At 42.1% G+C, this 25,918-nt stretch overlaps 2 protein-coding genes across 2 annotated transcripts; both read right to left on the bottom strand.

Moving 5' to 3' along the window:
• Nucleotides 1-12: 12 nt before the first annotated feature.
• On the bottom strand, nt 13-2,704 carry ppp1r27b (protein phosphatase 1, regulatory subunit 27b). The gene is made up of 3 exons (XM_061680232.1): nt 2,323-2,704; nt 1,024-1,174; nt 13-642 (listed from the first exon to the last, which is right to left on the bottom strand). The coding sequence occupies exons 1-3, from the start codon at nt 2,534-2,536 to the stop codon at nt 519-521; spliced, it is 489 nt and encodes a 162-aa protein (XP_061536216.1). The 5' UTR covers nt 2,537-2,704; the 3' UTR covers nt 13-518.
• Nucleotides 2,705-3,565: 861 nt separating this feature from the next.
• Nucleotides 3,566-23,725, bottom strand: p4hb (prolyl 4-hydroxylase, beta polypeptide). The gene is made up of 11 exons (XM_061679779.1): nt 23,416-23,725; nt 19,429-19,635; nt 14,699-14,832; nt 14,480-14,617; nt 9,908-10,012; nt 9,669-9,794; nt 9,388-9,588; nt 9,007-9,127; nt 8,162-8,343; nt 7,587-7,706; nt 3,566-4,968 (listed from the first exon to the last, which is right to left on the bottom strand). Exons 1-11 carry the CDS (start codon nt 23,552-23,554, stop codon nt 4,897-4,899), a joined length of 1,545 nt encoding a protein of 514 aa, XP_061535763.1. The 5' UTR covers nt 23,555-23,725; the 3' UTR covers nt 3,566-4,896.
• Nucleotides 23,726-25,918: the final 2,193 nt, after the last annotated feature.

A 25,918-nucleotide genomic window follows, 5' to 3' on the forward strand; every position in this document is an offset into this window, starting at 1 on the left:
GGGTCTGCAACTGAAAGGTTATATAAAATGAATCAGTCAGGGTGGATGAACACTTTATTTTAGAAGTACAAAACGTAGCAAAAGTAAGACTATACAGTTAACATGTTAGGATACTAGAAAGAAACAAACCTGTTATCGTGTTAGCAGGATGCTACTATAGAATCCATTAATTTGTTTTGGAAAATATTGATCTTTGCTTGTCAGAATATATTCATTTGCACATAAAAAGCAGTTTGATGTTCCAATCAATGTATCTACCTTCCAGGATGAAAAGTTGAATACTGAAAAAAAAAAAAAAGTTGAAATTGTTCATTCAAACTCACTGCAGGATAAAAAAAATGTGACTCGAGCTGGCTGTTACAAGCCCATGTAGGAAAAAACCTGCTGTGCTTCCTTCGATCTGAAGTCCACTGTCACCTCCACAGTTGAGGCAGCTTTCTGGTTCAGGACGCTGAAGTCACGAGGAGTTCTCTCTCCGCCTCGGGAGAAGGATTGGAGCAACTGGACCGATCAGTCTCTCAGTCATTGTCAACCAGGCCGAAAAGGTCCAGCAGTTCCTTGTTCTCTGGGTCGATGAGGTCACAAGGCTTCTCCCCGCAGTCGTTTTCCAGATTTGGATCAGCGCCCAGTGAGAGAAGATAGCTGAAAGAAACAAACACCACCTTCATGCCTCAGTGTCAGATTCTGGAAGGCCAATGAGGTGCAAGAATGCAGCAGATCCCCCAGCTTCTCTGATGCCGTGGTGTCAACATGTAATGTCATAGCGAGCCCTTACTGGCTGCGCAGAGGTTTTAGAGGGGAGGTGCTCAATATTCATCACGGTTGGGGGGAATTTCAGTGTTCGTCAACGGGGGATGGTGCAGATTGATTTTTCTTTCGGTTTAGGGGACTATGGACACAGCAAAAAAGCACAGTTTCTTCGCACTGGCTGAAAAGGCTGGTGCTTAAGCACCACTTGGCGTCTATCTGTGCACAAGCCCAATCGTAGCGTTTCGACTGTGAACTTGTTTCGAAGAACCTCACCGTGCGATGTGAGGGAAGCTGTCGCTGCAGGCCATGTGCAGCGGGGTCCACCCTTCGTCGTCCCTCTGGTGGATGTCCGCTCCGTAGTGGACCAACAGCTCCACACACTCCAGGTTCCCTGACAGCACAGCTTCGTGGATGGCGGCCATGCCTGCACACATGCACGGCATCACAATGTGAAGGGCGACTCACTGTAAGCATAGGCCCATTAAAGTTGTTGGAGTATTTATTCAATATCCAGGTTAAGGTCCATGTACTAGTACACGCTTTGTCCTCCCTAGTGGGACCACTCAGGCATACTAGTGAGGCAAAACTGCACTTATTGCCTGATCTGCACACTCCTAGTACTATTAGTGAAGCATTAGTTAACTCATAGAATTTCATAGCATTTCACTAGTAGTACCCAGAAGTCAGTGTACTGTAGTGCACTTGCTATTAGTGAAGTGCTAGATGTTAACTCAGAATTTCATAGCATTTCACGAGTAGTACCCAAAAGTCAGTTAGTCCACTGTAGTGCACTTGTAACATGTAGTTGTCCTACTACAGTAGTATCCCAGTTGTCCTACGAGTGAGGGCAAAGGGCATGAACCTTAAGATGTCAAGGGTATCAAACGCTAAACGGCTTGCCATATGTAGCCTCGAGGTGTTACGATTAATAAATGAATCAACAACTAATCGATCATCAGTTTGATCAACAACTATTTTGATGAACGATTTAGAGCTGTTGTTTAGCTTAAAAATTGTCCAAACCCTCAGATTTCAGCCTCTCAACAGTAAAGGCTGATTTCTGTAGTCCATTAAACACATCTGCTTTTACTTTGGAAAACAAGGATCAACATTTTGTTTTGCCTTTTTCCTGACATGATACGGACAAAACCAGTAACTGAATCATGACCAATTTATCAAGAAATAAGAATAGGTTTAAACCATTACAAAAATAGTTGTTTGCAGCTGTGGTATGAATAACCTGTAATTGACATGTACTATAGTTAAACACGAAGCAGCCTCAGAAGTGTACAGGTATATCAAACTAGAAGCCCTTCGCAGTACCCAACAAGTAGCTGTCCTAAAAAGGTTGGCGAGTGTAAGCTCACTCCCTCTCGTGACATTTCTTAATTATTGTTCATTTGGTTTTGTTTACGAATACCAAATAATCACTTAAAACAGTATTCTGGGGGGGCGGGGGGGGGAATGCAATAAACTTGAATGCAAATGTTTTATCCGATTAATTGATGGAATAATTCTCAAAATATTCAATAGCGACAGCCCAAATATAGGCCAAATTGTCAAGTTACTCACCAGTGGGGTAGATAGTGTCCAGGCTGACCCTTCTGGCTCGGATGAAGCGTCCAATCCGCTCCAGCTCACCCTGCCGCACAAAGTCCTGGAAAACGATGTCATTGGGGAAATGCACGCTGCGGATGGACTTTGGAGACACGGAGCTCTTGTACTTGTCCTGGGCATAAGCTCTAAGTGACTCAGTCTCAGACGCGGGGAACTGATAGTACTTCATCCTCCTCTGTCAAAAGTTTGCTTAGGAGAAAAAACTAAAAATAAAAATTTTAACTCAAAACGAATTTTGATGTCCCTGATATTTGTTCCCTCAGAACAGTCTTCCTCTGTGTGAATCAACAGTGTGGAGCTGCTCCTCTGAAGGCCAGACCTCCCCCCTTAGACCCCTTTATACCTCTGGTGGGCTATTTTAGGACATGCCACAGACTGCAGTGGCATAACTTGGAGGGGAGATGCAACATTTGAGGCTTTTTTTTTGTGTGTGTGGTCATTCTCATGTGCCACAAACATACTGCACAGAGGTAGTCTTCAGACTACATTGATTTATGACACAATTTAGGACTCCAAAGCACAAGTCATCAGTGATACTCACTAAGAGGCTTCATTTTATACATTTAAAAAAACACCTTGAGAATTTGCTGCACTTTAATGGAACTTTGTATTCGATGGGTTTATTAGCGTAATAGGGAAAGGCTTCATGACTCAACGGTTTATTTACTGTAAAACCAAAATTATTCATCATCATATGGAGAGAACATTCCCCCAACATTGCATCACCTCCAGCAAGTTGACTATTTGGCAATGTTCCCTCCCTATCAAGTGTTTTTGTGAGAGATACGCAGATCTAAGATTCTTAGAACCTAAATGGAGCCCATGAAAGGTATATTAGAGTATTATGATGCATATTGTTTTTGTGCATGGTCACAATATAGTGTGCAGTCTTAGGTGTTTTAATGTCCTTGTTTCACAGTAATTGAGATTACTTTAAAATGAGCTAATAGGAAAAACTAGGACATGTTTTAATTTAGGACGAGTTCAGCCTTTGTGGAGGCATTCTAGTTTTTAATGATCTTATGTGGCATTGTTAAATGTAATTGTGGCCCAAGTCCTTTGTACAGTATTAATTATACCAATTCACAAGCATTTAACCTTGAATTACAATTTGGACATGCAGAATACTTTTTTTTTTTGTCCATGAAGAAATACTGGTGAATTCATATTACAGTTCAACAAATAAAGACTGCAGGCAGAGGGTTTTTAGATTTTTATTTTTTTAATTGGCCACCATTTCACATTTTCCACATCAATCTGGATATGATGGAATGCTTTAAGTATCTCACCATTGTACAGATGTCAATTGTATCACCTCACCCTACCCATGCCACCACCTATTACAGGACACACACTTGACTAGGAAAAGTAGCCATTCTTAGCCCTCAAACACCCCCCTGCCCCACCCAAGCACACAAAACAGTGAAAAGTATTGCGCAAATCGAGTGAATGGTGATACAGCGGGTACAGTATGAGTGAGGGGTGGTGCTGGGCAACGGTGTCCCCCTGTATCAGATTAACAAACACTTGTCTCAGACCAGACTTGAAACATCGTACATCTGGCTGCTTTAGTAACCACAAAGAATCTCGAAAAAGGCATGAACACAGTGCGACTTTTCAGAACTGGCACCCATAAGAAAAAAGAAAACCAAAACATCCATGGCCTGAGGGTGTGTCCAAGTGCCAACTCTGCCCAAACAAGGCCAACTGGCTACAACTGGGCACAATGGTCAAAACATTTATATTTATTAAAAAAAAAAAAAAAAAAAAAAAAAAAGTCCTACATTAAAAACAAATAAAAATGCTCGGTTAAAGAAATTAAATAAAACATGTTTCGCCCCGCCAAAAATCTTAGCATTTGTTGTTTTGGAAAATGGTCAGTAGGCCCCATAGAATGTGAGGAGTCAATTGTTTGGGGATGACAAGGCTGAAAGAAAGTATACTCCACCACCACTTGCACACAGAAGGCAGGTTGTTCAGATATTCATCTTGGCTACATGTGAGGGGAAGGGGCTTTTTGCTACACTGTGAGGGATCATTTAAGTGGAAAATTAACAGGTAGGCCGTTCGTCCCCTGAGAGAACAGTTACAAAATCTATCACCCTTACACCAAACTCCATGAGTGTACAGACTTCCTGATGAATGCTAAGGCGTACTCTTTTTGGAGGAGCAAAAATAAACATTTTGTGAAGAGGATCACGATGCAGTTGTTTAAAAAGATAGGCCAAGAGTTATCATGGAGCTTGGCAGCAGAATCAGCACCTTCATGGAGGTGGCGTGCTGTTCCGTTTGCCTGCCCCTCCCCCAAATAGAACACAACCCATCATGTTGGGGAGCGACGCATTTACTGAAATACTGACTGGCCAACCAGTGGGCCAGCTGTTGGACTGAGAGGCGGCTAGACAAGGGTAATGGTCTCAGTAGCGGGACGGGATCTATATAAAGAGTGAAGGTAGTGTAGGTGACTGGTAGGGGGGGTAGGGGAGGGGGGGGGGGGGGCGGAGCGGGACTCTCTTTTCTGCCAGCTCTTTACAGCTCGTCATGTTCATCATCCTCGCCATCAGAGTCCTCTTCCTGACCTTCATCCACATCATCCAAATCCTGGAAATCATTTGGCACGCATGTTAAAAAGATTTACAACAATCCTACAAATTACTCAAAAACTTCTAATTGATACTCCAAGGGTAGAAGCCAATGGGCATTTTCAAAGGTTTTAGACGACAGTGGTACGTTGACTTATGAGTTCAAGTTGTCCCATGACCAAGCTCACTCAATCCAGTATATGCACAAATTATCTCCGCATTCGGCAAACCGGGTAAAAGCACTTCCTCCTCATTCGGTGAACGGCGCCGTTGCAAAGCAACCGTGGTTACTTTAAACATCTACAATGTCTTTTTTTAAAACCCTCTTAAAAATTCATTTTACAGGTTTTAAGAAAAATATCACTATTGCATAAAAACAGGTTTTTTAAAGCCAAATTAAACTGTACATACTATATTTGTATCAGATGCATGCTTTTAAGGGGTGTGGCCTTGAGTGAGTTCAGGAACTGGAGTTTAGTCCGCGTGAACGTCTGGGCACGGGTTGGCAGCCTACAGCAGCAGCTCCTCGCCAGTGTGTTTGACAGTTTGTCCCGTTCAATAATCGGCAGAAAAGTGCCTCGCCAACTGTGGCTCTCCTCGCCCACATGCAAGGAGGGCATTGCATGAACTTAAATTGCTCAATTCGTTTCCACGTCACTCAAAATGCAGCATATGTAGAGGTAACTTGTTACAAAAATCACCTTGCAACTCGAAAAACTCAATTACAATATTAAGTCTCAGACTGGGACGGTCATGACAGCTTACCTTGCAACTCGAAAAACTCATTATAATTACAATATTAAGTCTCAGACTGGGAGAGTCATGACATCTTAGTTGCATGGTCATTCCCAGTCTAGTCGGAGGACAGCTGGGGCAGGGATAGAGTTGCTTGGGTAAAGGAAGACACTAATGTTAGCTGTGAGTGCCGCATGTGTGCCACTGCATGCATCGGTCTCCACGGGCAAATCCCAGTAAACAGTTCTGACAGCTGTATTAGATATTTGTGGGCATTGGTGAGCTGCACTGGAATTAGACTTCCGAGAAGGAGGCGTGCTAATAAAAGTGGAGCGCGAGACGAGAGTAAAACATTTCCACTGTTCACGAATGACCTGCGGGCTAATTAAAAACCAGCATGCATCAACATATGATTGCTATCACGACATAACACCTTTTGTCAGATTGGGCGGCACGGTGGACGACTGGTTAGAGCATCTTTAAAATTGACATAGCAAAATCTTTAGATCCGAGGAGGCTGTATAAAAATTAGGTCTTTCCAAAGATACACATGCGGACAAAATTGTTGGGAACACCACAGTGGTCATGGAAATGTATGGAAAGTGGTAGAATACAACTGAAAAATGAACTAAACAATTCCAAAACTCAGACTTATGCACCCGTTGACGGGTATTTCGGCCAGCTTGTGAGCAAACTGCTTCAGCGTAACAATGGTTTTAGTTTGCAACAGTGTAGAAGTGCAGTGCAAATCTACAAATTGTGTACCCAAGGGTCTAGTGTGTACGGTGTACACTGATTTGCTAAAGTATTCACCCGCCTTAGCATTTTACTCCTATTGGGACATTGCATTTATTTGATGTATATGCACAAAATAGTCAAAATCTTGAAGTGGAATGAGAATGGCACAAAAAAAAAAAAAATTACAATGTGCATCACTATTCATCCACTAAAGTCAGTAGTTTGTACAGCCACCTTTCACGGCAATCACAGCTACAAGTTCCGATGAGTTTGCCACTGGGATTTCTGGCCATTCGTCAAGGGAAAACAGTTCCAGCTCCAAGTTTGCCAGTCACTTACACAATGGTACGTACAGGTTTTGCTCAAGAATATCACTGAATTTAGCACCAACCATGTTTTCCTCAACTCAGACCAGTTTCCCAAGTGACTGCTATTGAAAACATCCCCACAGCATGACTCTGACACCACTATGTCTCACAGTGGGGGTGACGTTCTTGGAGTGATGAGATGTTTTTGGTATGCACCAGACAAGATAACCTTCAGTCTCATCTGACCAAAACACCCTCTCTTTGTACGCTTTGTCTCCCACACGCCTTTTTGCAAACTCAAAACGTGCCTTTTTATTTTTTGCCCAATAGTAACTGCTATTTTCAGGCCACTTAAAGCCCAGCTCTATGGAGTGAGTAGCTTATTTCGGTCAACTGACATACTCTAGCCTCTGCAGCACCTCCAGTGTTACCTTTGAACCTTAAGGTAATTGGTTCTAGAGCTTTTCAGGGTGTTCATTACAAAGGGGGTGAATACACAGCCATCTATCCATTTTCTACACCGCTTATCCTCACTCGGGTCACGGGTCTGCTGAAGCCTATCCCAGCCAACTGTCGGGGAGAGGTTGGGTACACTTTGAACTGATTGCACATGCTAATTTCCTGTTTATTTTTATTAATTTCATTTACCCAAGTAATTCTCCTTTCAATTCAAAATTTAAGACCATTTGGTGCAGAGCCATCAAATAAAACTAAAAAAATCATTTAAATTAGAGGTTTCAATGTTGTATTAAATAAATAAAAATAAGCCACTTCCAAGGCACGGTACATTATGTGAACAACTCTACAGCATCGAACAGTTTCAGTAAAAGATGTTACCAAGTAGTGACAATCTTACCTCAGCATCAAAGTCCTCATCGTCGTCTTCATCTCCGGCAGGGGCACCTCCCTCCTTACCGCCGCTCTCAAGGAACTTGGTGAGGCCTTCCAATGTTCTCTCCCCATTGTAGTCGATCACCTGTTCAAACAACAGCGATTCTCATAAATCCGATAATCTGCTCAGATGTGATTTATTGGCAGTGGTGGGGACTGCATGTGAAAAGGACATGAGTCAATTCAGCGACAATCATCTGCCATACAGTGCTTACTTCATATAGGGTGCTTCATGAGTGATAAACTGAGCACAGAAATGAAAATACCATCTCAAGAGTGAGACCAGTGCAGGCTGTCTCACAAGGAGGAATGTACTACACCAAACCAACAGAAATGTGCGCAAGCTTGAGGTCAGCAGGCTCAAGTTTCTACAGTTAGCAATGCTAAATCAACCAGCACTAACGACACTTTGGATGTAAGGAACCACTGACAATAGAAATTATAGCTCCACAAGAAAATACACCATATTTCTAGATGTGATGAAAGGTCACTACATAGTTTATTAAATGTTTTAACTGGTTATAAGAGTGACTGAAATACCTTTCGTTCTTCTCCCGCAGGGAAGAATTTAAGAGTGGGGAAGCTGTGGACTTTGACAGCCTCAATCTCATTTGCTGTGGAATCCATCTTGGCCACAATGATGTCAGGACTGTCCTTGTACTTCTCTCCCAGCTTTTCCCAGATGGGATTCAGCTGCTTGCAGTGGCCACACCAAGGGGCATCTGCAACAACAACAACACAACACTTATGAAATCCATCCATTTTCTATACTGCTTATCCGCACTAGAGTCGCGGGTGTGCAGGAGCCTATCCCAGCTATCTTTGGGCGAGAGGCAGGTTATACCTTGAAGTGGTAGCCAGGCAGTCACACTCACACCTACGGGCAATTTAAAGTCTACAACTAACCTACCATGCATGTTATTGGGATGTGGGAGGAAACCGGAGTACCTGGAGAAAACCCACACAGGCACAGGGAGAACACAGAATATTACCCAAGAGGCACTTTGAAGTGTCTTTGAACAACAATGTGAGACAGACAAAGGGACATTCAAAACAGGCCATGTTAGAAGAACGACTTTAGAGTCTGGAAACTGACTACTGTCATATGCAGCCAGGGATAAATGGCACGGATTGCCTGTTGCCTGGCTAAGCAACACCCAATCACCTGTTGAGAGATGGTCACAAGCTAAACACCAACAGATTAAAAGAATAAACTCAAAATAGTGCACATTTAAAAAGCCTTAGCAGTGACAGTAAAAAAGGGTCAGAAGTTATGACTTGAGCTCAACGGTGATAAATTACCCCTTCAACAGGTGACCCCTTGGCATCATGTTCAAAACAAATGTGATTTGGCATGATGTTATTGTAAACAAACAACATCTTACAGAATTCAATAAAGACGTTCTTCTTGGGATCAAAGGCGACATCCTCAAAGTTCTTGCCAACCAGAACCTTGACAGGGGTTTTGTCCCAGTCTTCAGGGACGTCTTGGCTCATCAGGTGAGGCTGTGAGGAGGGGACAATACAACACTCACTCCATGTACTACATCCTGTTTATAAAATATTTTTTCTATAAAAGACAAGCATGTCACAGGCTCAGCCATGGAGCTAGAGCTGAGATTAGCAGGACCGGTGCTCATTTATAGGGGCCTTAAAATCTATCCCTTTTGTTTACAGTTAAAGCAGCATTGTGAAAGTGCTTTATCTTGTACCTTAAGCTATTCAAGTGGAAATGAGAATCAAAGCAGCGCTGTCAGTTAGGTTACCTTCAGTTTGCCTTCTATAAATTGTGTGCAGAACGCAACGATTCCCTCTGCAATGATGGCGTCGCTCTCTGGCTTGTACTTGGTCATCTCATCCTCCAGGGTGATGAGGCGGATGGCAGGGCACTCCTCTTTCTTCAGGCCAAAGAACTCCAAGATGCGCTGGTTGTCATCCACATCACTGTCGATGAAAATGAACAGGATCTGGACAGGGGGGGAGACAGACATTGTAACTCAACTAAAGCTAGGTGACAGACAATGGGACCTAGGAAGCGTTTACTTACTTTCCCTTTAAATGACTCTGCAGCTTTCTTAAACTGGTCCATTTTGTCCTGGAAGTCTGAGGCTGCTTTTGGCAGAAACATGAGAATGTGGGACTTGATCTCCCCTCCAAAGATTTTAGGGGCAGTCTATGGGTGACAAAAGACAAAATATCACTTGCTGCACTGCTGGCTACTTTAGACAGGGGTATTAAAAAATGAGTAGAAATTAGATTCAAGACATGCACAACCCCACTAATTACCTGCTCGGTGAACTCGATGACGAGAGGCAGCTGGTTGGCTTTGACAAAAGACAGAATAGTTTCTTTGGTAAGGTCGCCATCAAAGGTGTTACGTCCCTCATCAAACTTAAAAACAGAAAAGAGAAAAACAGTCAGTCACAAATATCATCCAAAGACCCGGTGTTCCAATCTTGTCTAGAGGTGAGCACCAAAAACAGATTTCCCAGGCATCACACTCCAAAATCCCCTGGTCTTCCTTCCGGGATTTGAGAGGGCCACAAGGGTAAAGAAATTTATTGGGCGTCAAGAATAGCTACGATCAAATTGGCCAAGAAGCTCTTACCGGCAAACAAGAGCATAGAACTGTTTGGCTGATGCCATGCTGGCAGCCTTGCAGGCAAGCGATTGGCCATGAAATTTAAGACCCTGTTATAAGCAAGTGGACGTTCCCAGCTGCTGATTAACAGAGTCGCTACTTTGGGAGGGTTTGCTTAACTGCAGGCAAAGCGCTCACGTGACCGCAATGTTTTTCATTAGACTCGGATCTTCACAGGACCACAAGGCCGTCAACAAGTATTGACCTGCACTGACAGTTTAGAGCCAAGCATCTAGAGTAGAGCAGTATCACCATCACCACATTACCGGTAACCTTTTATTGCTCAGTGACTCCCCGTACTGCGTTTTTATGTCTCAAAAGTATTTTGCGAGAAATGGCCATCTTGTTGTCATACTAGAGCGGGTCCAACGACAGGAGACAAAGTCCTTGTGTTTTTGACACACTTGGCAAATAAAGAGGATTCTGAAGACAACACCACTCTCACCATTATTCATGTCAAACTTGTTTAATCTAGGTCTGTACTCTCTCTATAATTTGTGAAATATACAACAAAACCAGCTATTGTTGATCTTTTATGAGTTGTACCCAGTTCAGCATGGATGCCACTTGTGGTGGTTATACTGTGCCAGCAAATAGCTTAACTGCAAAAAGAAATTTGGCTCAGAGAGAGGAGGGAAGGAAGGAAGAGAGAGAGAGAGGGGAGGAAAAAAAAAAAAGACTAACCTCTTCTGCCATAAGTACACAATGAAAAAGTGATTGTTAAATTAATTCAAATACGGAGCCATGACTAAAATAATGTGAGTAATAAAAATGCATTTCTGAGACCACTGAATGAATGGCATTGGGAATTGATACACAGAAAGTGAGATATTCTCTACACGAGAAGCAAAGTGCAGCAGTTTGAGTGATCTACTGTCCATTGTCCAGCTAGTAAAGGCTAAAATTCTCTGCTCCAAATCATCTTTTGGAACCTGGACTAGTTTGAGACACCAACTGAGATAGGATTAATAGTGTCTGATAAGAGACCCGTGGGAGCTTTCAGACCTGTACAGTTCAAGCAATTATATTGGCGTATAAAAGATGTACTAATATCTCTAGTTGCATTGCTCTCACTGCTCAATTCTATGCTTTAAAAAGTACATTAGACATGTAATTATACTTACATTCATCTGCTCATGGCCAACTTGCCTCAGAGAAATAAGTATTCAACCTCATTGGTTTCACATGCTGATGTCATTCTAAAAGCAGATCTTGTGGGCCGAAATTAGCAGCTCAGAGTGGATTCCCTCCCTGAGGTCAACTGCATCACATTACTAACATGAATCAAAAAGACTGCAGTAGTCTTAAACGTAATTAAAAAGGGCTCACAAGAGTCCACAAATGACCCATTTAAGATTCATTATTTTTACTAGGCTTTACACAATCAGGATTTTTGGGGCTGATCACAGAGTTAAAAAAAAACGATAACCGAACCGATCACAAGATGGAAGAATGTGTCCATTTAAATGAGCTGTTCATTTACTGTATATACTTGTGTACTTAATTGCTCAAAAAATATATTTACAATAAAAATATTTGTTTCTCTATTTATGCCAGTGAGGCATAGTGACAGACAGAACAAATGAATGGTCTTTTATTAGATGGCAGGAATTAAATACAGTAATGAATCTATCCACTTTTTGTGACATTGTTTTTTGGTGTGCCGTGAGATTTTTCAATTGTAAAATATGTTCCTTGCCTCCATAAAGGTTGGAAATCACTGCTGTAGTCAGATCGTGTATTCTAAACAGTCAGGTCAAACCAACATTACAACATGACAGAAATAATGGGTCCTAACTGTAATTAAATTAATGTTTAATTAAATTACTTTACCCACACCGAAACTTTAGAGCATGATTCGACAGAAGGGCGGCATGTTTACGTCCAACCGTTCGTGCTAGCAGTAAGCTTGCTAGGCTACATAACATTTTATTGCCTGCTTGTGAGCCGCATCGTATTAAAAGTATGTGAGCATACCTCAAGCAAGCCTTAAAAAAACATCCTCTCCGGTTCTGAACACCGGTGACCACCCACACACGTTTTTCCCCCTTTTTGTCCTTATAATACCGTCGCCACGGTATTGAGCGTATCCGGTCGCATTTGAGTTGACAAGATAAAGCCCAATGATCGGAAAAAATGGGATGCGGAATACAAGATTTTATTGCAGTAGTCTGACAGTGCAATCGTGAAAGAGCAAATTTTTCTTGGAGTTTGATCCGGGCATTACATGTTGCCCGTCTCTAACGTGTTGTCTGTCCCACACCACCAAGTTTTTTTTTAATTATTATTTATTTTTTATATAAATAAATTTTGGCTGTCAGATATTTACAGTACTAAGTCATTGAGCGGATCGGCGAATCATGACAAGGCCGATCAGCATAAAATGCTAAATATCGTCGGATACCGATCAGCCCGATCAAATCGATGTGAAGTCTAATTTTTACACCTGTGAATTATTCAAACTCAATTCAGGATTTTAGCCTCAATGTTTTAGAGGTCAGAGGAGGGGGGGATTTTTTTTTTCGTCCTTAAATTTAAATAAAAAATATAGCCGCTGCTCCTCCACATCGAGAGGAGCCAGATGAGGTGGCTGGGGCATTGATTCGGATGCCTCCCGGACGCCTCCCTGGTGAGGTGTTCCGGGCACGTCCCACCGGGAGGAGACCCCAGGGATGACCCAAGACACGCTGGAGAGACTACGTCCTTCGGCTGGCCTGGGTACGCCTCGTGATCCCCCCGGAAGAGCTGGATGAAGTGGCTGGGGAGAGGGAAGTCTGTGTCCCTGCTAAAGATACTACCCCCGCGACCAGACCTCGGATAAGCGGCAGAAATGGATGGATGCATGGCCGCCCTGCAAAACATCATCCCTTCACAACAGGACAGTCACAAGTTTCACGGTATGCTGTGGCGAAAACTAACTGTGTGCGCGCTGTGTTGTATTACATGTGCTAACACATCGCACAAAAGGAAAATGTTCACATATTCTTGTTCATATACCCTATTTTGACTGCTGCTCTGGCCATTTCCTCAGCTGCCCTCAGTTAATGCCTCGATCAGACTACAGGATTTTAGCCACGATACTGGGCCGATTAGCTATCGGGGGCGATTTCTCAGATTGGCCCTGACATATTTTGTCAGGAACAAAAAAATTTTGTGTGCGATATAAACCACGACCAACGATAGCCCTACAACACCAAAACGAAAATTCCAGCTTGTTTGAATTTTCTGGCCATTTTCCGTGTAGTGTGACACGGACAACTCTCCGACAACGCCCCTTGACATCAACGAATAGGCTTTGACTGCCTCGCTCGCCATTGTCAACTTTTATTCACGCACAAGGACCATTGTTTACTGAAGCTTTAGAGCATGATTGGACAGAAGGTCAGCATGTTTACATACAAACGTTAGTGCTAGTACTAGCTTGCTAGGCTATGTAACGTTAAGTTATGATGCCTGCTTGCGAGCCGTATTGTATTAAAAGTACATGAACATACCTCAGGCTCTTCTTGAATGCATCGGCGACGACGAGACGCCTTTCCTTTTTTTGTTACTAAAGTACAGTGGAACCTCGATTTAACAGATATTGGATGTAACGTTTGTTTGTTAGCGTCAGAATTGGTCGCTGTTCACTGGCACAATCAATAGGCAGAGACAGACACGCATTTCTGGGTTGTGCTGCTGTTGTCAGAAATACAGTTTAAAGAAGAGATGCGGCTAACAGACGTGCCTACATGGTGGCCATGCTGGATGTGGTGACGTTCAATCAAGAGCAATGAAAGGAAATTAGCTTAGCGTTCCCGTAGGTATGCATCTGGCATAGCTACCCATTCACATCCATGGCTGATTTAGTGGAGCGAATGCTCGTCGGGTAGTTACAGTATGCTTAATGACATCGTGTAGACATCTCTGAAACACTTAGTACAGTATACTGTACAGTTATTTGTTAACCATCTCTCTATGGCATCCGTTAGTAATTGAGGTGAAAAAAAGAGGAAGCGGGCGAAACTTGCGGCTCATGTAAGAGACCCTCGACTCGTCCCCACGTTCGACCTGCTGCACGCTAGTATCACCCATGGACCAGCGAGGTAAGTTTGGATTAACTTTAAAACTTTTCAAACTTTACATTATCACTTCATTGTTATTATCCCACTAAATTGAGGTTCCACTGTGCAGTACATCCCTTATGCATGATGCAGTGAGGAAGAAATTGCACTCACCTTCTTGAAGAGAACAACACCGTCTTGGGAGACCTCAAACTTCGTGAAAACTGCATCGTCTGAGGTAACGGCGAATGGAATGTCTTCTACTGCTTCAGCTGCTTTTTCAAAAGCCTTGGCCCCAGCTGACTCCACATCCTACGAACAATGATTTGTCAAACGATTTTATAATAATGACAAAGAGAGGCCAGAAAGATACTAAAGAAAATATTCACTTACCTTGAAGAACCCAATGACCACCACCTCATGGTCAGCAATCAAAGACTGTGCAGCAGTGACATCAGCCACTTTGGCAACAGCAGGGCCTGTGCGCTTCTTTAGCCAGTTGATAAAGTCATCGGCCTGCCTTCCAGCTGAAACAAGAAACTTGATTATGTTATCAATATTTACCAGTCTTGTATGAAGTACCTAAAAATGATACTTGAATAAAAGTACAAGTACCTTAACAGTAAATATTGTCAACAAACAATTTCATTTGTAGTAATGATTAACTAAGGCTACAAGAACTTTGAGTAAAAGTACATTTTATTTAGGAACTGTAGTGGAGCAAAAGGTAAAGTCGGCAGAAATGCAAATAGTGTTCCCTCGGTTTTCGCGGTTAATGGGGACCAGAACCCCACCCGCGTAAGGTGAAAAACCGCAAAGTAGGATTTGCCCCCCGCCCCCTCCCCTAGGAATTTGTGGCTGTGTATACCAGAATGTTTAAAATATGTAAACAGTATTTATACTTTACATTTGAGACAGATAACAGTACACGTATTTACTTAAATCTTTAATTATAAATCCTTATACAGTAATTAACAGTTATTACACAGTAATTAACATTAATCAATATTGCCTTCTGAGCGAGGCGAAGAGGCTTGTGTTGGTGGCGGAGGTTCGGCCTGATCATATTAGTGTCCAAACTCACTGTCTTTTCCCTGCAATCAGCAATCCACAATGCAGCTTCCATTTTCACTATTCTATAATTACACGGACTTACCACGTTTCACTTCCTTATTGAAGGTTATTGAAGCAGTTTTGCGGATGTTTACTACTTCTATGTATTGCACTGTAGATTCATTCACACCATAATGGCGTGCCACAGATTCATAACATCTGCCCTTTTTGATCAAATCTAAAAGTTTCACTTTTTTGCTGATGTCATCATCTTCCTCTTGGGCGCCCCCCGGAGGAAGCTTTCGCAAGGGCGCAGCACTTTGGCGGCATTGTAATTGCTTGCTTACCTAATCAAAAAAAAAGATCGCTTAAACAAAAAAAGTTACTGCGAACAGAACAGCGTGGACGACGAGACTGGCGAGACAGCACAAGGGAAGATGCTGGTGAGGCTGCGATGATGTGCAGCCAATCAGCTCACAGGATAAATCCACTCGTGCTCTCATTTGTCGATGTCGCGCCGGGAAACAATCACATGCCTTGTATGAGTGCCTGTACAGTACAGGCATGTACAAAGCTTCTGAGTCAACTCATCTCTTTGTTTGGCATGCAGGGAAACCTCCTCACGCGCGCAACAACATGAAATAACAAGTCTTTCCGCAGTCTGGCTGCATTTTTTATTTATTTATGAGTATCTTGAAATAACCCGCGAAGCACTGAAGCCGCAAAACGTGAAGCGCCAAGTGGCGAGGGAACACTAACGAGGTAAAGTACAGCAATTAAGTATTTGGGCTCGGTGACTATACAACACTGCAATTCACAAAAGGCATATAGATTGACAGTCTGTAAACGAAAAATGACAGCTACATTTTGACAACAATTCATTCATCTTCACATGACAATAGAGACCCCTGCCTTGACTTTTATATTTCCTAAAACTTTTGAGGTTGCAAAAGCATTCCCTCTTTAAAAAGAGGGACTGGCCCAGAAAGATTTGCATTGCGAGCCCAGGAGGGGTGGTGATACTTTTGGAAAACTTTGCCAGAAATTGGTCTGAAGTCATGACCAGCAGTTTTCTAAAAAAAACTAGCTCCTCTCTAGTGTCAAATGGAACAGAGCCCAGGCCACAGAGTAGACGTGACTGACTGCACATCTCACCAAAGACTATGAGGCAAATCAAACTCTTTTCTACTGACATCTTGAGCCAAGCAGAATCAATTGACTTGTTCTGCACCTTAGTTTAATCGCACAGCTGCTCAGACCAGCGTCTGGACTTGGGCTGGCCTGACTCCTAAAAGGTTGGTTTGCAGTGATGGCTTACGGTTCATAGCAAGTGTGCTTATTCCTACAAACTCAAAGCATATAAGGGTCAGACCAAGAATCTGTGCTTGCATGGGTAAAAACAAGTCCTGACAAGTGGATCTTGTGTTTCCATGGATGGCCCAACAGGGATTTAAGATAATGTAGTTGGGGGATTTGCATTGTAAATAGATTTTCTGGCAGATGAAAGTAGTTATGTTCTCACATACAACTCAAGTGTCTTCGGTCTACATACATTTAATGCATCGAATACACACAAATGAAAAGGGACTAAACAGTCAAGAGCACAGAAGAGGAAAAATTACACACAATGAACTTTGATTTTGACCTAGCTTTTAGTTATATTTAAATATTTTAACAACTTGAAACTTAGATCTTCAAGTCAACTCACCTTTTACACACTGTCAGCTGTCAAAATGGTGGTTGCTTTAATTATCTTAACGAGTGGTTAACTTTTTATACTTTGGGTGTATTCACACCAGGAAAGTTCTCTGGTCCGCTTGTTTGATCCGGACCAAAAGCGGACTATATTTTTCGTTTGGTGTGGTTCGTATTGACATTGTACATTTTTGCAAGTGAACTAGGGCTGCACAATGAATACAATTTTAACTGTCATCACAATTTTGGCTGCCACAATTAAATGAGCCTGATCGTCAACGATTTTAAAATGTGGGCACTGCTACTGCATATGGAAAGTGCTACATTTGTCGCAGTGCTCGCAACTTGGAAAGTCAGCCACCAGAGAGCAAACGCATGGGTAAGGAGTCATTAAGCTCCGGCACTACGCTCTGGTGTCAACTTCAAAATAAATGGCATTGATGTCCAATGCAGTAATATATGAAGCTTTTATTTTGAAGTTGGACCTCTCAGCAACCTGGCATAAAGGTGGCATGTCACAGTAAGACAATCAGTTGTAGCAGCTGCCTTGACTTACATTTTTTGGCTGTCCTGACTGCAATGGAAAAAAACAAAAACGCCAGCAATAAGTACAGAGGGAAATCACAACTGTAGAGTTCTTTGCAGTTTGTGACCGTGCACGACTGACCAAGGGTACATCAGAACAACGGAGACATACCGTCCTTGGTTTTTCCAAATGAAAAGCCGGTGCTTACAGTCTGTTATTGCCTTCCATTCATTAACTGTATTTTCTTCCATTAAGTTGCAATTCTTGATTGCACTTTGTAAAAGCTCATTTATTCAGTTAGCCCTTGGGGAAGCAGAATTTTTTGGATGCATTTATTTGTTTTATTATCTACCATTTATTCTTATTTAAAGATTCATTTTGAACTGAAAACTGTTACATAGTTTGTTAAAAGGTAGTGCAATAAACAGGTTTTTCCCTAACATGGGGAATAATCGAGATTACAATATTGATCAAAATCATGATTATTACTTTGGCTATAATCGTGCAACCCTAAAGTAAAGTATCATTTGTAAAACAAAGCCACACGTGTTGATCGTCGCTTCCACTGGGACAGAAGTGACGAGGGAGAGAAAGCACTGACTTGGAAATGCGCGCTGCATTGCTATTTTGCTAATTCACACTCTTATTAAAGTTGCAAAAACAAAGGACGGCGAAACCTGACATGCAGCATCTGTTGTTCCTGTGTCAAGTCTCCAGTTAATATAATACAGGCAGACTAACAAAGAGCATTCAACAAAAGTTCTGCGACGTTATATTTCTAATTTTTTTGAAAATGTGTGCTGCAAACTAAAGGCGCATATAACATGCAAGGATAGCGTTGCTAACCTGGATCAGACTACAAGACATTTGGTTTTTTTTCCCCATGGCACTATGTTGGACTACTGCCATCTTGCTGTATATCAGTCAGACAGTGGAAACACTACACTACAGTATCACGATTTTGGGGAGGCGGGACAACAAAATGTGTCCCCAGTCACCGTGACCAAATACACCTTACCCCCACCCAAACAAATTGTCAACAAACATTGGGCGGTCAGCCCCCCCAAACAGTTTTCGATTCGCAAAACATATGTACGAGCATAAACCAGTCCGTGACGTAAAAAAGGTTGGGGACCATTGAGCTATGGGATATTCACTTGTGTTGGATCGAGGGCGGTTCGTATTCACACCACAAAGAAATTGGGCAGACTTCGTTTAGAAGCAGACCGAGACCACCACAAAAAGCAAGTGGTCGTTTGGTGCACACCAGGAATCCTGAAGCTACTACTTCAAAGATAGTCAGTGAACATAACATTGACAACTTGAGCATGAAGTCGGTTTTCAAAAACTCTTAACATGTTTTCACAAAATGGAGGTTGACTAGTGGCCGGGACCAGATTGTTTTTGACTTCAGCGGTTACACTGGCCAGTCACTGTCATCGTCTAAGTTTAAGTTTAGCCTTTGACTATGCATTTATCAAATGCAGATTTACATCCATCCACTTGGATTGACTACAGCAGTTTAGCACAAGTTTCCAACTTCTACTTTAACAATAAAATTGGAAAGCAGTCACAAGGCCTCGATTGTTTGTTTTCAGGATTTTGGATAGTAGCTCTTAAAGTCTAACAGGTGAAATTAACCTGTGTGTACAATGAAACTGTGTTTAAGCTCCATGTACAAAGTGTGTTGCTTCAAGACATAACCAGACTACATGCAAGACTGAATTTGAGAGTAAAAAAAAAAATAAAATAAAAAAACTTACCAGTTTTACAGTAAATCTTGCATCATTGCTTTCAAAACATCCATCTACTGGCAACATAGCTGGTAAAAAAATAAAAATAAGTTTACCCGAGTACTCTTTGGGAGATTCCTTGTCTCCTCCCTTGAAGAACTTTATGGTGGGGTATCCACGGACACCAAATTCTTGGGCCAGTTCAGTCTCTTCAGTGGCGTCAACCTTAGCCAGGCGAATGTCTGAACCTTCCACCTTCAGCATGCCAGCGGCCTTGGCATACTCTGGAGCCAGGGCCTTGCAGTGACCACACCATGGGGCATCTAAAGGATGCAGAAAAAAATTAACGAGTACACCAACAGGTTTGGAAAGTAGTTTGAAGGTTGTATGTACAGAAAAAAGTTGAAAAAATGTATTAAAAAAGGTAGATTATTAACCAGATTAAAGTGATCATACAAACCAAACTACCCATTTGGTAAACTTACTGCATTGATATTACCTTTCCGGTGATAACATATCCACCGTTATTTCTTTTTGTGCTCGGGCTAAAGCAATAAAATACTTTGGTGTCATTTTGTCCCATCTCAGTGTCCAGAAAGCTAACTGGATTGAGGTTCACACAAAAGTAGTGCTTTGTGACCATCTTCTGGCATCAATAGGCAATTACAACGTTTTAGGGGGAGGGAGTCAATTACTTTCAAATTGTTGCCATTTCTGGCAACATGTCAAAGGTTGCACAGTAAATTGTACAAAAAGTTCCACGGTACCTTGCTTTAAAAAAACTGCCACCTTTTTTAAAGTACAGGTTTAAAAAATTGCAGCAAGAGGGCTCTCCAACTCTCTCTAAAGTGGGTGGTGCCTTTTCAGCAGGTGTACAAGCCAGAAATACAGACAAGAAATGACTACAAAGTCTCACACTGCTGCGGCCCAAATGCAGTCAAATATGAGTACAGTATGCCCCCGCTATATTGTGGGTCACGCTTTGTGGTCCCGCAATCAGGTTTTTTTTTTTTTAACAGTTCTTACTCTTTACTATTTGTACAATATATTTGTCTTACCCATTGCTCTTGCTTTCGCTCAATGTGTTTAAATTTGGTTGTAATGTTTTAAAAGTGTTCAAAGACCTAAATGCTAAAAAAAAAAAAAAAGTAAATGCTATAAAAAAAAACACCTCAGGTGTATTTGAACAGGCTATTTCTATATCACGGATTTCAGTAATTGCCGAGGGTAGTCTGGAACATAACCCCAGCAATGGCTGTGGATTACTGTACTTTATGCTACTGCATACAATGTAAAAGCTTTGGTGTGTTTGTGTGAGATAAACAGTACAGGAAGTCCTCCATTTACGAACGAGTTCCGTTTCTACGGTGTCGACGTAACCCGAATTTCCGCATAAGTCGGATTTCACCGTTAAAGTCGAAATACTATATAATATATATTAAACACTACAGTATAACGATTTAATATAAATATTACAGGTACTGTCCCACGTGATTGTGACAGCAAGCTCAGTGTGTGTGTGGGCGTGTGCGTCAATGTGTGAGTGAGACGGGACCGTGAGGGAGGAAAGAGTGCGCGCAGGTGCGAAGCGTGTACAGTGGCAAGTGTAGTGACGGCGACCGGGGAAGGAGCTAATAAAGCCATTAAAGCAGCAAATCGATGCTTCGTGCCTTTATTGTTGCTCAGCTGTGCAACGAGAGAAGGGAGTTAACACCGAGGAGGACAACCTCGGCACTGGAGAAGGAGTCTCCCTTGCGTCTCCCGACCACGGTCAGGTGACCGTAGCAGGAAAGGTATAAATAAACTAAAATACATTAAAAGAAAAAAATAACATTTACTTACCATTACTGCTGAGAGTGTGAAAAAAGGACGGCGAAAAAGGCAAAGATACTCCTGGCGCACAAACACAGACAAGCACTATGCACTAGCTAAGCCGAAACACTACGGTGCTGGGGACAAAATGGCGGACGAGGCACGGGCGTCGAAACGTCGTAGGTCGAGTACGTCGTAACTCGAGGACTTCCTGTATATAGAAATAGATACTAGCCAGGTTTACATTTCAGACTTTTTTTTTCCCATTCCGATTGAAATCATACCAAATCAAGATCTAAGGTCAACTGTTTACATGTGACATGAAGTGATCTATTCTGATGTGGTGTTTTACATGTGCCACTACCTCTGAGCAGAAAAGCAGTTTAACAGATGCTCGAGACACGCAGATCTATGCACTTGCGATCTACCAAGGTGCACTCTGAGGCAGCCAGGCGAGCATGATGCACTGGTCCCTTCTTGGACTTATTTTTTCCCTGAATGCACTTTCATAACTAATATTTAAAGGAAAAGGACAAACATCCCTGCAATGGTCTTTAAAATATCTGGCTGATAACGCTGGTCTGAGGTAAATCAATTGATCTTTGAAATTTTACACACAACTACTTTTTAAGTTCATGCAGTGAATTTGGTGCGTCATGAAAGAAATTAGCACCTAGCAATACTCTGGTGCTCCTTTGAGAACCAGACCAAAATTATGTGCACCGCTTTTTATAATCCATAACTTATTTTACAAAATACAAAAAAATCTATCAAATGTTCATTTTTTTTTTAAAAAATTGTTATAATGCGCTAAAGTGTTTTATCAATAGTATCCTAATTAGTATCAAAATGTTTTGAAATAAAGAAGTTCAACTTCCTTTGTCATCTTAATTCCACTGCTTTTACTGAGGTTTTAGGATTTTTCCATAGTATCATTTCAGTACAAGTACTGAGGTACTTTATTTATGTATGCATGCATGTATAGCATCGAAGTGAGACTTATGGTATCATGACAACGAGGGGGAACACTGCATATTCACTCACAAAGCAGGAATTATTGGTTCAGAATTAAGCCGTAATTAAATGATTATTGGGAATAGTTAAACTAGCTGCTGGTGGCTTTGCGCAAGCGCCATTCATTTGAAGTTTGGACATGGAGAGCACTGCATTCTGTTGGATGCACAGATGAGCGTTAGGTTCTAATAAGGGGTGAAGTTGTCGACATGGTGGGGAGATTTGTACTGCCGCACCATATACACAGGTTTGCACAGTAATTGACAAAATGGAATCCAGCGGTGCTGCCCTGCACAGGAAAAATAGAATCCATGCTGTCTTGTATGTTTTCTCATACAAGACTTTGATTTGCAGTTAGCATCGCCCCAACTAGTCATTGTAATAAAAATATGTATTTGCCACAGTCACTGCCATATGGAGAGTAAGATTAGGGCTGGCTTACTTACTTTCGACAGGACAACATTCACAAACAGGAAAATTTCAGCAAGACAAAAATAGTGTGCGCAAAGTGTACTAAATTATTGATCTTTGGGATATTTTGACAAAAGCATGTTATACATTTTTATTAAGACACCTCTGGGAACTGTTCTAAAAATTAATTAATTGATTGTGACACTTTCAGATGGACAAATTTCATCAGTTTTGGCCAAATTTAAGTGTTGTGCAATCCAACTTTAAGTGCTGTGCAATCTGTGTAGACACGCTGATGAACGTTTGTGAAGTACACGTCAATTTAGCTCCATAACCCAACAGAGATCCCGCCCAGATGAGAAATACGTCAGCAAATAAATCATCCCACCCATGATCAACTGGTTGGCTTGTGAATAGTCCACGGAGAGGCATGCAGTTTGCTAGCGTCGACACTGGGACGAGCTTTGAACGCCACATATAGTGACTTGTTCAATTCACCAGCAACGCCCCTTTTCATTGCAATAGTAAAATGATAGCAAAACTCACGAGAGCAAATAGTAAGTGTTTTCGTTGGCAACTCGGTAATGATCAGTGTTTAAAGTGGTTCGACAAATCTCGGCATGGACAGAATATAGATGACAAGATTTTGTGAAACGAAACTCATTATGTAATGATTGAAATGAGAAAATGGGTCATACATGCAGACTCCAGTAATGGGTCACTTGGCAGGGACAACCTGTCGAACGTGACAAAAGTTTATTGCTAATTACCACTGGCCCCAGTTAGCCTGCACGCTAACAAGACAAAACGACGAGTCAGTACTCCACATTAGCTTGTGCTATTGTGCCAGCGGTCGTCATACTTACAGAATTCCACCAGGATGTCGGGGTGCGCTTTGAGAGCCTCCTCGAAGTTACTCTGCTTCAGGACCAGAACGTCGTCTTCCTCGGCGATTTCAGCCCGACTGGCTACAGCTAACGTGCACAGGATGACAAACTTGAGCATTTTTGCCTTCGAGGGTTCTTCAGCACAAAACAAAGAGCGGTGGGCTAAAATTTAACGGAAAAAGTGGAGCCGCTCAAGCTGCTGGTAATTCTGTTGTTGCTCGGAGTTGGAATTAGTAGCTTGCTAGTTTGTGTCTACCGCTACTAACGTGGCAGAAAGCAGAGAGAGGTCAGCTGCAGTGCGCATGCGTATTTATGAGGCCCGAAGCCGTTCGTGTTGAATTGTGACTGGACCGCAGCTGCCCGCACCTGGAAGTGAAAGCCTAGTTCACCGACGTCACCGACTACGTCTCAATTATTTTTTGGTTATCTCGTTTCCAGTCAAAGGCATGAGATCCGCCATTGTCGTAAGAGGGCAACACTATAGGAAACGTCAGTCACAACAAAATACCTTTTCTTGCATTTCTTTGCGTACAATTTACACAATGATCAAAGTGAATCTATTTTCTATTTCCGTTTCTTGTTAACTAATGCAAATAAATAATCCTTCCTGCACATCCATAAATATACTACACATAATTTATCTACTTCCGGATCCAACAGGAAACTAGTTTGAAAACAAAACAAAACAAACAACAACAAAAAAACACGTAATTTATTATCACAACAACAAAAACATTCAGGGTGTCAACGCAACGCGAGGATTGGTTATAAAATGTTACCTCACCTCAGGGGTGATTCTAGAGACTCACTGGAGACACACCTACGGGCAATGTAGAGTCTTCAATCAACCTACCAAGGATGTTTTTGGGATGTGGGAGGAAACCAGAGTGCCCGGAGAAAACCCACCCACGCACGGGGAGAACATGCAAATTCCACACAGGTGGGGCTGGGGATTGAACCCCGGTCCTCAGAACTGTGGGGCAGACGCTCTAACCAGTCATCCACCGTGTCGCCTGAGTCCAAATCGTTGTTTGTTTATATGTGCCCTGCGATTGGCTGGCGACCATTTCAGGGTGTACCCTGCCTCTCGCTAGATAGCTGGGATAGGCTCCAGTGCGCCCGCGACCCGAGTGAGGATCAATGAATGAATGAATGAATGAATGAATTTCCAGAAAAAATGCATTCAAACTAATCATGAGAAGCGTCATCATGCAACAAGACAATGACCCAAAACACACTGCCAACACAACAAAGGACTTCATCAGGGGGGAAAAGTGGAAGGTCTTTCTTTGACTGGCCAAGTCAATCACCGGACCTTAACCCAATAGAGTATGCATTTTACCTCCTGAAGAGGAGACTGATGGGAGAAACCCCCAGAAACAAACAAGAGCTGAAATAGGCTACAGTAAAGGCCTGGAAAAGCATTTCAAATGAAGAATGCAACAGTAATTTCAATCAGGGAAAAATTAGTGTACAGAATGTTGTATATTTGTTGTGGCAGGCATGCGACAAAAGGCCTCGGTTAAGGGCCGCCCCTGACTGAGATTGGGGTTTTCAAAGACGATGACGATTAAGCCCCTCAAGCCAACGCTGCTTTGTGCTTCTATGTTCAGTGCTAACTCGGTTTTGAGTTTGAACCCATTTCCCAGGTTGTCACTATCCATCGACAGTTAAGAAGTTAAAATGCCACCTTACACCAAATGCACAAGTGCTTCGTGCATAGACTCCATTAAAAACATGCAACAACAAAAATGATGGCGGTTTTGAGGGGCTTGAAAAGATTAATACAATTTCAGTTCATTCCAATGGGCAATATTAACAAGTAAATTGAGTTAACTTGGAACAAATGAAACTGATAAGTCAAGGTACTACTATATTGAAAACAACGCTCTTCAAGGACACTGTTGCACAGTACTGATACGGGCCTATATGATTTCAAATAGAGGCTACCTCCCAAGTGAGTTTGCATATGTAACAGTGAGAAGGCAATGTTTACTTCCTCTCTTGCCACACCACAGCTTGATTATGACAGGCAGCTTTAGAGCCCAGCTGAAAGACTTATATACTCACAGTTAAACAGGCAAGCATTATACTGTCTGAAGAGCCCAATTAACTTCACATGTTATGGTTGTACTTCAAGTATGTTGCACTCAGACAACATCTGAGTGCTTTTAAGAGTAAAAGCATGGCTACCAGGTACAGCAGAACAATCAGTAAACACACATCCATGCATAGTTTCTGGCAAAAACCTGTCGGTGTTCACTTAAGCCAACAAATTTGAACATTAGTATTCACTGGAACCCATGTTTGTGTGCAACGTTGTGCACTATTTGAGCAGGCTGGGGAAGGAGAGGTAAACCTTCCAGACGCTTATGGAAATAAATTAGAAACTGTGAGCCAACCACAAAATGAGCTGAGGAAGCTGCACGGTAGTTTAATTTGCAAGAGTTGCATAAACATTTTATTAGTTTTGACAGGATGA

The sequence above is a fragment of the Phycodurus eques genome, chromosome 6 (assembly GCF_024500275.1).
Source record: "Phycodurus eques isolate BA_2022a chromosome 6, UOR_Pequ_1.1, whole genome shotgun sequence".
Lineage (NCBI taxonomy): Eukaryota > Metazoa > Chordata > Actinopteri > Syngnathiformes > Syngnathidae > Phycodurus > Phycodurus eques.

Excerpts from the sequence above, each read along its gene's own strand:
- ppp1r27b (XM_061680232.1), bottom strand. The coding sequence starts at position 2,536 with ATGAAGTACTATCAGTTCCCCGCGTCTGAGACTGAGTCACTTAGAGCT. Across the intron at positions 1,175-2,322 it reads GGACACTATCTACCCCACTG|GCATGGCCGCCATCCACGAA; the intron begins GTGAGTAACTTG and ends GCATGTGTGCAG. Across the intron at positions 643-1,023 it reads AGCTTCCCTCACATCGCACG|CTATCTTCTCTCACTGGGCG; the intron begins GTGAGGTTCTTC and ends TGTTTCTTTCAG.
- p4hb (XM_061679779.1), bottom strand. The coding sequence starts at position 23,554 with ATGCTCAAGTTTGTCATCCTGTGCACGTTAGCTGTAGCCAGTCGGGCT. Across the intron at positions 10,013-14,479 it reads GTGTTGTTCTCTTCAAGAAG|TTTGATGAGGGACGTAACAC; the intron begins GTGAGTGCAATT and ends TCTGTTTTTAAG. Across the intron at positions 8,344-9,006 it reads GAACGTCTTTATTGAATTCT|ATGCCCCTTGGTGTGGCCAC; the intron begins GTAAGATGTTGT and ends TTGTTGTTGCAG.